A 14,898-nucleotide genomic window follows, 5' to 3' on the forward strand; every position below is an offset into this window, starting at 1 on the left:
AAATATGGCAAAAAGAAGATGGAAGGAAGTGGCAATGGCCTAATTTCAAGTACTATCCCAGTTCTTTCAAGGCAGGACAGAGCAAAACTATAAAACACCTCAGACAAGACGGCCAATCTTTGGGTCAACATTTTTTATCACAGGCCTTCCAAATACGAAGCAGAATTCCTAACCACTTGGTCACGACATTCAATGCTGGGGGAGGGGGAACCAAAGGATGAAGAAAATCTTCATTGCACTCACCTTGTCATATCATAGGCTCTAACAGTACCATCAAGAGAAGCCGAGATGATGAACTTCCTGTTGCGGCTAAACTGCACACCAGAGATGCTTGAAGTGTGCTCGTGAAATGTCACAAAGCAAAACCCAGTGCTAGTATTCCATAGTTTTACCTACAATACAAAACCTATTTTTAATATTACGCACACAACATTCCATACAGAAAATCCATTCATGGAAAGGGTTTAAACTCGATGGTTACAATTTTCATTAGGTGAAGAATAAGAAGAATGCCAAATCAGATTCAAACTAGCAAAGGCTGGTTTCCTTCCTTTTTAAAACAGTCTCAGAGCCTAAAAACATAAACATACACCCATCTCTGAATTTACATATGTAATTTCTTTGATAAAAACTGTTGGTAAGGTGAAAATTCATAAATCAAACATGAAATTCTCATTAGTATAATAAGAACAATATTACTTCTTATGATAGTTATGAACTATTTAACTCTGCAAATCAATACTTCACTGTTGAACCAAATGTCTGCGTTATTTGGCTGGTAGACGTGAGTTGGCCACACAAATTTCATGTGCTGTGTACCGCTGTATTCCTCAATGTTTTGCCCTTGGACAAAGGTTACTTCCTCAATAACATAAACCCCTTTTTAATTAATTGTATGGCTTTCAGAATAGAAACAAATTTACGGGTTAATTTTTGTTTCGTCTGAACGAATACAGTCAATGGTTTAAAAGATGTGTATGATTTACCATACAGATGCATCTTTTTATTTTATTTAATGCCCAGAGTTATATCCGGCTAACAACTTGTACGGTCACTGATTACAGTGTATATGACAAGGGTTAAGCAAGCTACTTCCTGTTTATCGCCTAGCTAATCACCACCTTAACTGTTTGAAGCCAAAGCTCATCTAAATAACAATTAAATATTCAAATCTAAAACTTCTTGACGATGGTAAAGAGTCAATTGTATGAAAATTTTCTTGGATATTATCCATCGTCTAGTAAATATAAAACGTAAAACGACGTTTCAGAGATGGGGCTCTATCTCTGTCTTCAGGTTCCTACACAGTTGGGCCCACTATCTCCGGAGATAGGGATTAGCTCTATCTAGTGGGCCCAACTGAGTAGGAACCTGAAGACGGAGATAGAGTCCCATCTCCGAAATGTCGTTTTACGTTTTATATTTACTAGACGATGGATAATATCCAAGAAAATTTTTATTCAATTAAATATTCACTTCCTACTTCAAACAACATGTAACCCTTCACCATTTAAACGATCAACTGATTAACACTGTTTATGGAAAGAATCATAATTCACTCTGAGAATCATATAAAAACCATAAACATATAAATGGACATAATGAAGAACCATTTACTGTGGTGCATGTACTTACCACTAGGCTTTAAAAGGTGAAATCTGGGTTTCTTCATGATCCCTAATTACAGTACACTTTGTACCCAATACATTTCAAGTGTCCACTACATTCTTTACTTGAATGTATCAACATATGGCCAATTTTGTGTTGGTTCTTGGAAGCCAGAGTAGCTCAGTCAGTATAGTGGCTGACTATGGACTGGACAAACGAAGTTCGATCCCCAACAGGGGCAGGGAACTTTTCCTCCAGCCTTTGTGTCCAGACTGGCTCTGGGGCCCACTCAGCCTCCTATCCAATGGGTACCGGGGTCCTTTCTCAGGGGCAAAGTTCAGTTGGGGAGTGATGTCATTATTCACCCCTACCTAGTGCTGAGGTTAAGACACAGTACAGCTAAACCTCTGCCATCCCCCCCCCCCCCCCCCAGGCATCTACATGGCGTGTAGTGGGACAGCTTCACTTTTCTTGTGTCGGTTCTCTGTGTTCCTACCACATGCTATCCCCTGTTATGCAGCTCAAATCAGACGGTTCTCACGTTAAGGAAACGGACACGACAGCTCACCTTCCCATCCTCTCCTCCAGTGACAATGTACTGTCCGTCCGGAGAATAAGCAAAGCACGTCATATTGTTGAAGTGGCCCTGCTGTTTCATGACGTACGTCTCACTCTGCCACTCCCACACCAGTAACTGGCCCAAGCCGATACACCCCAGAGCTATCCAGTCTCCAGTGCTGTTTAATGCTATGGATGAGATCTGCTGGTCTGAGATACTGGAATATTAACATTACCAAAAAATTTAAAGGAAACACAACAGAAATATTCTAAGAAACCATAACACCTATTTTTGCTTACATTTTTCCATCTGATACAGATAGGAGCAAAAACTACTAACAAGGATTTGAAGGGTTTGTGGCAGTGGGTCTGAAGATGGCAGTCTTCTGGGTCGTTCCGCCACGTAGTCTGCTAAAGTTCACCCTGATTATGGAGGCAGCAAAGACCTCGGAAACGCTGGTAAACTTCTACCAGACTACATGGCACAACAGCCTAGAAGACACCCATCTTAAAAAAAATTACAAATATGGCAATACAAAATTCAAGCATATATTTCCATCAACTCAAAAAATGGTTTCTACATTGAAGATGTGGTTATATTTATCTCCACAGTAAATTTTGCATACTTCTTTGCAACAGCTAACCAACTACCATCATCAAACAGGCAAATTAAGATTCAAAGTCTGTGCAGTCATAACATTATTTTAATATCCACAACAAAAGAGTGAGGACTTCAAAAAATATCCTTATTTTCAGATTCTGACTTCTGCATGCCATCATGTTGCAATGTTGATGGTACAGAACTAAGAAACAAACACGGGATGAAGTTCATATCGAGTTTCATAGAAACTTATCGCTTTGGTATAATTCACAGTGGTGAGATATGGGATAGCATTTCAGATGTGTTTCTCTAACAAGACTTAACAAATCATCACTCAATTGCAGACTTCTCTTATTACTGTCACAGTCATGAAACAACTGACCATACACAGATTACTCCTGACCCAAAAGATACAGGACACACATTTATAAACACGGGAAACACCACGGATATATTAAGATGAAAAGCCAGGGACGGAAAGTTTTTTAAACAGTCTAGAGAAATATCATATTTTCTTAATCAGTTACAAAAAAAAAAGAACAAATACACATGAATGAATTGAAACACACAGTTTGCCACAAAACGAACATCCGTAGTAACAGTGGGAATTAGCGTACGCGCGTGCGTGTATGTGTGGAGAAATGACAGTGACAAAGATATCAAGAGTCTACAATATAAACAACACACCTGAAGGCTACAATAAATAACAGAATTCATCAAGCAAATTTTTCAAGACCCATACCTGAGCGAGTGAATGTGGTTGACTTCCGGAAGCTCGTGCACAAAGAACGATCCATTGGAGAAGCCAGTGATGAGAATGTGCGTCTCTTTATGATATGCAGCAGAAGTCAGCTTGACATCACGCTGCTCTCTGACCAGGTCACATAGGTAGTGTCGCGCCACACGCTTGTAAAATAGCTTGTCGCTGTTTGTCGGATCTGCCATCCAAAAAACCAAACGGGGAAATAAACACATGGCAAAAACTGGAAAATAAATTATTTATTTTCTTTGTTTCATGGAAAATCCTAGCCTATAGCATATCTCGCTAGCATAAATAACTCTTTTCTTTTTATGCTCTGTGTCGTGTTACAGAAAATGACTGGATGACTGTCATTATGATTCTATCCTTACCAGCTCAATCAGTGTTCAATAAACTCTTCTCAAGCTACCAGCCATGTAAGGTGGCTTAATGAAGAGAACATCAATGATATAAGAACCATCTTCATCCTCAGGGTACTGTAGTTGCGTTCTCAAAACTTTGGTGTTTTCTTCATTAAGCCACCTTAAATGGCTGGTACTCCAAGAAGACCGCCACGGTGGTCTAGCGGTTAGAACGCTGGCCTTGTAATCCTGGGGTCTCGGGTTCGATTCCCGGCGGTGCCCGAATTTATAACTTGTGTTGGGCAAGGCCGTGGTCTAGGCAACACGGAGTTTTCCTCCGTGGCATCCCAACAATTACTCCATTCACACACAGAAGAAGGCAATGGCAAACCACTTCTGGATCATCTGCCAAGAACGTATATGAACAGGTCCCAGTCCGAGAAAAGGATGGAAGGATCCTGTTCATATGGACCTGTCCTCAGACAGAACACTAAATAATAATAACTCCAAGAAGAATTCATTGTACTTAGTGGCTGTGAAAGCTTCAGATCATACAATAATCAGTGTACCATGAACTGGTTGTTCTTAAATTTCTGAACACACACTTTGACATAAAATGGAATAAATTTTAATGCACTAATTAAGACAATGAAGTTTATATGTTCTGCGCACCAACATATTCTAGGTTAGGTTTGGGCAATTATAATCCTAGAGAAAGTAAACCTAGAACACAAATCCATGTATAAAATATACCCGCACTTTACTTACCACAACGACAATATTTCATTTTTAAATTCTCAGTTAATAACAAGTACAGGTGAATCAGTTTAAAACACAAATTCAATCTTATCATTACTCAATTCAAAGTGAATTTTATCATTAAACTGGTATGACACCTCATAATTAAAACATTATAGGAATGAATCTTACTTTAAGAACATGATAAGGACATTCCCCTACATTGACAGGGTTTCAATATTGTACTAGATGAAATCATCTCATGTTACACAGAATTTCCATGATGCAATAACATAAGTAAACTGAATGCATCTAATCAGTTGACACCACAAAATGCAGTTATCCACTGTGTACTTTGGTGTGTATCATTTTTAGGTAGATCTTCTACTTATCAAGTCATGTCACTGTCTTAAATATCTTAGTAAACATCCTACACGAATCAGTAACATGGCCTGGTAACGCTGCCAGTGGAGATATGTGCCCCAATGTCATGGATAACAGCAACGAACTAAATAAATAAAATGGATGCCTTGCATTGATAAAGGTGTCAACCAAAACCACAGTTACACAAAGACTGTTGCGCACAAAATATGGTTATAAAATCTGAAATGAACAGATGTCCACCCACTGACATACTCCTAGCTAAAACCCACGTTCATATATGTCTAACCTCAAGTCACATTAGCCAGTACATCTTCTGTTCTTCATTTAGAAAGTCACTGTGCCTTGTGCTTGCAAATGTTCTGTTGCTCAAAAATATCAAGTAAAGGCCTTTAGGTACAACTTCCAAAATATTCAACTGCAAAAAATGTTTAAAACTTGGAACACACATTTCAAACCAAGACCTGTTCGTGTTGTATCTAGATTAATTAAAGCAAGCGCATGAACTTAAAATGAACGAAAACACGCTCCTACGTGCATATTAATTAGTTCCTCTAGATACCAGACTTGACCACGGCTCATGCCATCAAACTGAATACAAACATGCTGACACGATATTATTTGCACAATTCTGTACAAAACAAATCACACGACTGCATAAAAACTACAAGACCTTTGTGAAACTGGTACCACTGCTTTGAATAACAGGTATTTACAACACAGGGTCCAAGAGATACACCTAGCTGCGAACAGCACAGCGAAATTAAAAGAATCTGACAATGTCGCCATCATTTTGCACTTTAGAAAAAAATCATCTTAACAAAATCTGTCAGTTTTTAAAAGCTTTATTACCACATATTGATTAATGCCATTATGTGGCAATCACTAGAGGTCAAGGAATAAAAAAAAGCACTAAGGTTGCCCTCAATATCATAAATGTCCTGCAGAACGGGTGGTTCTTTCAAGCATTATCAGAGCCACGCCCACATGCTGCATCAATCAGAGTTTTCTTTTTCCTTTTTAAAACCAAGCCAAAATGTAGAGATCGAAAACCATATGTGGAAAACACAAAAATAACCTGTTCAAACACCAACCAGGCACTTTCCCTGATGGTTCTTTAGACTGTAAGTTTCTATGTTGCGTGCTCATCGAGAACACAGAAGTAAATGCTACTGAGTCTGCAAGGGAAGAAGGCACGACATATTACATATGAAAGCTCCCCATCAATCAAACCTCCAACATAATTATTCCGCAATTTAAACCCGCAACATAAATATACCACGTAGATATTCTTACTTACAAAAATTAGAATTATTCAAACCTAACCTTACCCGCGGTTACTTCCTCTACTGCTCGACTGTCCTCAGCTCTGGAAGTGTCCACATCATCTTCGCTATCACTATGGGTCTCCTCACGTGTCTTCTTGGCAGGTGGCTCCCACGGTCGCAGCAAGTCTATGTCAATACTGCACTCCCATACACACACCTGTCCATTACGACTGACAGTTGTAAGATCTAGGGAACCCTTCTCAAAGAAGCAGGCCACTACCGAGTCAGTATGGCTACCCAGAGAGTACGTCTTGAAGTTGGCAAGCTTCTCAAGACTGTACAGTTTTGTGGTCATATCCTTTGATCCAACAGCCAGGACCCTGTCAGGTAACATGATCTTAAAGAACCTAAATAAACTCGTAACTACATAAATTACTGACGAACTTGGCTCTTGCTGACACCCAAATCAGAGCGCTAAAGATTTAATCTACCCGATGTTTCTTCACTTGTCACGTTAAACTCACACTTCCTAAGTGTTTATAGAACTACATACTTCAGATGCAAGTGCCTAAAGGTATCTAAGCAAAGGTATTGTCAGACATGTTGAGTAATACTGATAAATGACACCTTACTAAATTGTAATGATTCTGATACACAATGTTATCACAACTATCCACTACTCCATTAATCTCATGAAGGAAATTTCATCTAGACACAAAGCTGCAAATACATTACAATTTATGTATACATGTGTAGTACATCAACATCAACAACAACGACAAAATTTGTACAGAATTAGGTATACCTTGAATCTGAAGACCAATCCATACAAGTTGTTTCATCAAAAGAGCCATGGAAAACGCGTTCCATGATAAATGGGTTGAACTCCCCAGAGTAGAGTCCTGGAGCCTTGAAGACAAAAACTGAAATAAAAATACATTATATTTAAAATGTAAAAACGTGGACATTTTCTGGTAAATACAGTGGGTTCTCAAGTAAATACGACAGCTTCCTTAACCCCTTCAATGTCACAGACAGCACATTTCTGCAAGTGCACAGCATATTGAAACACATACAGAAAACTTTCTCGTGCATCAGTGAACAAACTGATGTAGCCAATCATGATGGAGGCAGCATGGCCCTCTGGAACGTCAGTAAACTTCTACCAGACTATACGGCACAACAACCCAGAAGACACTCATCTTCACCTTCACATTTGCCACCCCAAGAACCTGAACTTTCATTTACTAAATTTTACATTTTACGTATCGATTGATGACGTTTCAGAACAGGGACTGAAGAAATTATCTGGACATAAGAGACAAGATATAATGATACCAAAGAATACTGCATAATGAAGAGCTTCATAATTTGTATTCTTGACCAAATATTATAAGATGGACAGAATGTGTAATAAGCATGGGAGATGAGAAATACAAGATTTTAGCCAGAAAAACTAAGCTAGCAGACATCTTAATAACCACGTGTAGACAGAAGGCAAAAACAAAACCTAAAGAAATGGTGTGAAGGTGTCCGCTGGATTTATTAGGACGGTGTCCAGTTGATGACATGACAATGGCATAAATTTCTTGACTATCTGAGTAACTATTAGTTTCTTAATCAGAATTCTGTTTCATGCAGTTTGTAAAGTTAACTGAATCCTCACTTTGTATAACCTTCTTCCTTATGCAGCACAAAAACTTTATTTATAAAGACTGAAGAGAAGGACACAATTAAATCATGCAGTTACCACACGACAGCATACATCATAAACCGCTTTCCACGTGTTCGGCACTGAAAAAATTACAAAATGTGGAACTTTGAAATTTATATACCTGAAGACATCAAGGAGGATTAGACTGGCACAGCATGGGAAGATAAGAAATGTTTTGTCAGAAAACCTCAAAGCAGAAGATTTGGTAATTAAGGAAGGATAATATTAAGATGATTCTTACAGAAATAGGGTACAAGAGTATGCACTCGATACATCTCACTCAGGATAACGCCTCATCACATGCTCTTGTAAACACAGTTCCTATCAGCGAGCACGCTACAAAGGACCCAAATTTGTTACGCAGCAGCCTTGAGGATGAGGGCGGAGATGGTTCTTGAATCATTGGCAGAACATATGATTTATTCACCATTCAGCCACCTGGCGCGGATGGTAACCCGAGAGTCTTTCATCAACAGTTAAAAAGCTTTACATTTCATAACAGGCAGAAAAAATTTTAAAACAGCTTAACAACCATAACATTTCAAAGAATGAGATTTCTGTTTGATGTTAGTTAACACAACACCAAAGGCTTATGCCACTGAAATTTTTAAAAAACTTTCAGTACACAGAGAGTTTCATGCAAAATTCGTAGAAACGATCTCCTGTTATATTAAATTAAGTTTCAAGTAGTACTTTCGCATACCATTGTTATCCTTGCACGCTGCAAAGTGCTTGCTATCCGGACTAAATCGCAGGCATGAGACAGGCCGTCGGAAACGGTACTTGTGGATTACCCTCCGACTCACCATGCTGATCAGGTGGGCTTCTCCCTCTGGAAGAATGCAGATACATGTACTGAATAGAAACAGTGCTTCTCAATTTGTGCAGTAAATATAAGGATTATGTTCTACTCCTAAAATCAAGCTAGAAAGGTTCCTATAAACACATGGATGCAACAGCTATGTTGGTGAGATAATGAAACATTAAGCAATAATGAAGTATTAGTTAATAATTTATGTCTGGGCAGGAATAATTGGTGTTTACCTCACAGGTTCTCATTGGCTAATGAGTCGACTCTCAGAGAGGTTGTAATGAGACTTTTTAACAAAAGAACAACCTCAATTATGGGCAATTTACCATTGGAAACACAACAAACTATGCATCACGGAGGTCCCGGCCATTTTACTCGCAACACAGAGTAGTTTCTGAACTCTCATTATCCAGTCTCATGGGTAGGATAAAATTGATGGCTGCAAAGACAATTACATGAATGCCTGGAGTTTTTCGGTATACCGAGAATTCATAGGGTAATGGGGCTCAGTTGTGCATCAGAATAACAGACAGAATTTTCAGCAACACATGTAAATATTCTGTCATGTTGAAATCTCGTAAACAAATTCACTCTTAAAGAATGTTACACATCTGATTTAATTTCATAATACAGTGAAACCTTGATACAATGCAGGTTTCAGGGGACAGCTTCAATACCTGCGTTATATGTGAGATATGTAATCGTATCGGGGGACACGATAACAGCCGCGGTATAACGAGGCGTAGTATATCGAGGTTCCACTGTATTTCTTGTTTTCACGAACAAATGATTGTGACCAAATGTTTACAGGAACTCTTCAGCTTAATTTTAGGGCACGATCCTTATACTTAATACATGCTAGCGGAGTACCCACCGTGTTACTGTGAGGAAATTTAAAAAATGCTTTCAGATCTTACCAATCCTCCTTGCAAGCTTATCACAGGCATATCATTAGATAAGTATCAAAGAAAACTATTATTCCTAAATCCAAGAACATTTATCTTTTTGCGCCATCTACAATAATTAGTTTCACACACATCTGTAAGGATTTTAACCATTCCTTCTCCACGAATATAAATAATAGTTCGACCATTTTTCCCAAAAGCTGAGCTACTAAATTATAAGATATTGTAAATGCGTCATATTGTGATTATATATTATTAAAAATATTTATTAAAAACTTTTGCCGTCAATCACAAATATAATCACAAAAAATCGAGTACTCGATAGGAACGTTAAATGATGTTTTAATCTTTTAACAATATTATATTTGTGATTGACGGCAAAAGTTTTTAATAAATATTTTTAATACTAAATTATAGTACAACATTTTCAACACAAAGAATATAAATGCATGTAAATAAGGTGGTTAAACCTGTAGGACCTTAGTGATGGTGACAGGAGACTGGTGTAACGATAATTACCAAAGACAAACAACGAAATTTGAAGAAAAAAAAACCTGAAGCTGCATGTAATGTCTTGAGAATGAACACAATGGTATACTAAAGGTACAAAGATGACATCTACCCACCAGCATTGCAACACGTCATTATTACTATTACTCATTTCTGAAAAAAAAATAAGAAATGAAGAAACACTTCTCACCAAAGCTGTTATTTTCTATGTGAGGGGTGCACACAAGTTTCATCACATAAAAGAGCTAATTCTTGTCCTTAGGTTTCCACAGCTTGAATCCAACTTGTAACCTCAGCTTTCAGGGGTGAGCCCTGTCAAACACCGAGTATTATCCAAACTAAGGTTTCCAAAACTGTTAACCACTACACATTCACCCTGAATATGACAACTGCAATTTTTACTAAAATATTGGATAATATTCAACAGTCAATGTGTGGCACCCCCAAAAGCCAAAGTTACAGCTAATTCTGATATTTAGAATACATACCTTCATTAACAGCTATAAGGGTGCAGCCATTTGGTGATAAATCAAGAGTTACGTAATTAAAACGGCCTTCAACTGGCAGTGTTGAAGATTTGTTACTGCAAGTAAAAATAGCAAAACAGAAATTATTTATTATTTATTTAGTGTTCTGTCTGAGGACAGGTCCATATGAACAGGATCCTTCCATCCTTTTCTCGGAATGGGACCTGTTCATATACGTTCTTGGCAGATGATCCAGAAGTGGTTTGCCATTGCCTTCTTCTGTGTGTGAATGGAGTAATTGTTGGGATGCCACGGAGGAAAACTCCGTGATTCCTAGACCACGGCCTTGCCCAACACAAGTTATAAATTCGGGCACCGCCGGGAATCGAACCCGAGACCCCAGGATTACAAGGCCAGCGTTCTAACCGCTAGACCACCGTGGCGGTATAAAACAGAAATATATAACAAATAATATCATCATCTACGTCATTCACAGATATTCCGCAAAACAGTTTGAATGAGTTGTCAGTGCCACGATATTATTAGCATCGCTGGCTAAAAGAGACCATAAAAATGTGTATCGCTCTACTCCATCTTGGAGTCCTGACTTTGTAAAGGCATTCTGCACATAGCATTACCCCTGATGTTAACATATTTTAAATACAACACAACAGGGTGTTCAGGCTACGGACATCAAGAACAAAAATTGTAAACAGATTTGCTGTATTATTCTTGCACAACTTGTAAATTGTGTAAAATGGACTCTCCATGCCTTGGCATTGTAACACTAATTGCACTACAGACCTCACACTGCACAGCACCAGAAATCATTTCTCTTGGTACCTTGTTAAATATTCACTCATGAACAAATTGTGATTTTAATGAACTGTATATTTTATGTCAAAGATCAAATTTTTATATGACAAGCCACTTTTTGTGAACCGAGATACCTCAGTTAACACAGTGACCAGCCTGTTGGCTACATGACAAGGGATCAAGTCCGAAAAGGGAGAGGAGGGATTTTCCTCCTTACCACCATGTTCAGCGAGTACCAAGGCAGTCACCTCCATCAAGTGCTTAGGTGTTAAGAATATGTGGAGCTGTACCTCAACTTCTCCATACATCTTCAAGGAGGTGTTTAATTAAGCAAAAGAGATCAGCCTTCATGATGATAAACCTATTAATTAATTAATGAACATTTTAATGCCCAATGGTAACACCTGCTGTAATAATCAATAACACCGGGTTTCATACAATTCTCAGAGAGAAAATAGAAATTATTTCCTTAAACAGCACTGCCAACTAATAATTGCAATGGACAAGTGCTGTTTTGTTTGAAGTAGGAACTGAACTTTTAAATATTACTCAGACGACATTGCGGCCCTCTCAAGGTTAATATCAAAATCCAAAATTGAGACCGAAGGCAGTAGGATTCTGTTAAACTCTTTTTCCAGTGCTATTATGGGATCTCAGCAGACAATAGTAACTAAAGGCCATCAAATCAGTTAAGTATGTTAATGTATGAGAAATCTGTTGGAAAATAGAAATGGGAGAAGAGGTTGATGTTACTGTGCATGGACACTACACCCATTCTTGTTCCAAACACATTTTACTCCAGCAGTCTCTAAAGTACTTACTTACGCGATCCATTCTTCAGTGCCTTGAGCATCTGTGGGTCCCAACTTTCGTTGGCTTTGATCTATTAGACAGTTGGTAGGACTCCTTGGACGAGGGATCAGCTCGTCGCAAGGCCTCTGCCTGTACACAGGACAGCACAACACAAAAAGATGCAGACAAACATCCATGCCTTGAGTGGGATTCGAACCCACGGTCCAAGCGGCACATGGCCGACGCCTCAGACCACGCGGCCACAGTGACGGCCTCCAAAGCACAGTGTATTGTATAAACAAATAGTGAATGCAGGGATGGTCGCATATTTTGGGAATGAGTACAATGTAGCCGTTCATGCCCACCTCACTCCCAGTGGACATCTTGTGGCATGCTATCAGTACAGTCAGCTGTAAATTATATAAGACAACCGATCGCCAAACTTGTACAGATGGACTTCGTCCACCGACCCAGTTCCTGAACCCACGACACTCAGGCGTAGGAATGGAGACCAGCTCTAGAAAGAGGCCCAACAGAGTCGCATTTTTCCGCCCGAAGAAAGAAGGACAGTCAACTTCAGAAACAATGTGGGTTTGAAAAAGTGGGACAATGAACAATGTCCAAGAGATGCATCATAAACATTGTGTTTCACCACTAGCAGACTTATTTGACATTAGATAAATGGAATAGAACAACACAAATATTTCAAGTATTTCTTCTCACTTTTTTAAGTCGTAAATTGTAATTCTGTTCCCCACAGGACTGATGACTGAATTCCCATCTGGAGTGAAGAGCAGATTGCCCTTCCGGTACACTGTCCCAAACAGATTGGAAAACTGTAAAAATAAATATCACAAACATAACACAATGGCATTCATGTCTTCAAGCTTCAAATCCTCATGCATTGCATTATATTATGCAAAAATAGCATTACCATAAAAATAACGCTGATATTCACTTCAGAAGCAGTATAGAGACTAATCTAAAAGTATGTGAATATAAATGTAGACAAAAATGGACCAAAATCTGTAACATGATTATAATACTGGAAGGTGCAAATAAATGTATCAGAATTTAACCCTATCCCTTCTTTTTGTACGTCAATTCCCACTTCTACCCGGTAAAACTGGTGGTGGAAGGCTTCTAACAGTGAACCTGTATACGAAAATTACACTGGAAGTCTTCTGACAGAGGATTGGCATGAATGATACACTCATTCCTCTGCCTTTTGGCTCATGAGCAATATTACAGTAACATGGTATACATTTTGTGTGTACTGTTCACGTTAAAGATGAAAGTTACTTTACCTTCACTCTATGCTTGCATACTGGGGTGCAGACACAGGGTTACCTGTGCCATTTCAATTAACCTTTCACCCGTATCTAACTTCAGTACATTTGCCATTGTTAACTCACTGAAATCTTTCAGGTATTAAATCTAAAAATTGAATGACAGCATTACAGCACTACTTTCATGCTTGCACTCAGGATGTAAGAGCATCAGGGTAGATAAAAAGTGAATGCAAGATGTGAAGGCTGGTAATAACTCGCAGTGATCAGGATATCAACTTGTTGTGGTTGTTTTGTGTAATACGTCAAACTTGACTCTCCTTCCTTCATTAGCACTATGAGTGTACAGTTTAATACTGTAATCTATTTTTACTGATTACAAGGAATCAAAATAATACCTAGAATACACAATCTTTGAGGATGTAATTGCTGGTACAATGATAATCTTGGTAACAAACACTGGTACATTCTGAAAAAAATTTACACCATCTGTTTAAAACCAACATTAAACTGACTCAAAATGGTGTGAACGTAATGATGGATTGCTTAACAAGTCTGTGGAATTGTAGACCATAATGGTCTGAACTGTTATCATGGACAAGTGGATACAATCCGCATTACCAAGCCATACTACTTAAATGTTTATTCAAATTACATTTTGAAACATGTTTTTCAGTAACAGCTAAACGATCATACCCTTACCTATAAAGTGATCGCAAATTAATTTTAAAATGTCATGTCATGTCAAAAATTAAACAATCCATACAACCCATCAGTGGTTACACTTCAACGAGCTGTCACCTGTCTGGATAATAGCCCCTGCTGATACTAAAAATTAAACAATGTTTCCCATTGTACGAGGTACATGGTAATAAAATGTCCACATAGGTCACGACGGTACTGTTCCTAAATCGAGATACCAGCCGATTTTGGTTCATCACTGAAGTATGAGCTACCACATGGAGCACAGTTTACCCATACTACCCATCGTGCATTCTTTCAAAACCAGGTTCAACTAGGTTATGATTTATGAAACTTACTTACTTTGAACGCAAACTTCATAATTTCTTGGATCTCTCTCTCATAATATCTTCATAAATAACATGAATATTATTTCGAGCTTAAACTAATGCACTGTGTGTAAAAGTAAAGTTCACACATTTTTTGGGACCACGTGAATAAAAACCCGATTGGTTAAAAGGGCAGCCAACTTTGACATAATTGGTAGTTACATTTCACTGTACACTTGATCTATAACTCGCACATTCAATTTCATCCTTTGAACATGTAATATTTTGATCAAAGCTGCTGTTAGTTATAGACTCGCTATAAATATATT

General features: G+C 38.3%; 1 protein-coding gene across 3 annotated transcripts in view; it reads right to left on the reverse strand.

The window, feature by feature from the left end:
* LOC110835224 (periodic tryptophan protein 2 homolog) overlaps positions 1–14,828 on the reverse strand; it is a 34,639-nt gene extending 19,811 nt beyond the window's left edge. Inside the window, exons 1-9 of one of the 3 annotated variants that reach the window (XM_087349978.1) lie at positions 14,604–14,828; positions 12,994–13,106; positions 10,684–10,778; positions 8,673–8,801; positions 7,061–7,178; positions 6,319–6,635; positions 3,510–3,705; positions 2,177–2,384; positions 244–392 (exon numbers count right to left, since the gene is read on the reverse strand). In XM_087349978.1, the coding sequence (XP_087206104.1) occupies positions 244–392; positions 2,177–2,384; positions 3,510–3,705; positions 6,319–6,635; positions 7,061–7,178; positions 8,673–8,801; positions 10,684–10,778; positions 12,994–13,106; positions 14,604–14,621 (1,343 nt within the window). In that variant the 5' untranslated portion in view covers positions 14,622–14,828. Of the gene's footprint in view, positions 1–243; positions 393–2,176; positions 2,385–3,509; positions 3,706–6,318; positions 6,636–7,060; positions 7,179–8,672; positions 8,802–10,683; positions 10,779–12,993; positions 13,107–14,599 lie in introns of all 3 variants that reach the window. The other 2 variants (XM_022075222.2, XM_087349979.1) reach the window with 2 other exon arrangements.
* Between the last annotated feature and the right edge of the window lie 70 nt (positions 14,829–14,898).

This window comes from Zootermopsis nevadensis, unplaced genomic scaffold (assembly GCF_977971745.1).
Source record: "Zootermopsis nevadensis isolate Lab colony 2312 unplaced genomic scaffold, Znev_1.0 Znev_ptg000017l, whole genome shotgun sequence".
Classification (NCBI taxonomy): Eukaryota; Metazoa; Arthropoda; class Insecta; order Blattodea; family Termopsidae; genus Zootermopsis; species Zootermopsis nevadensis.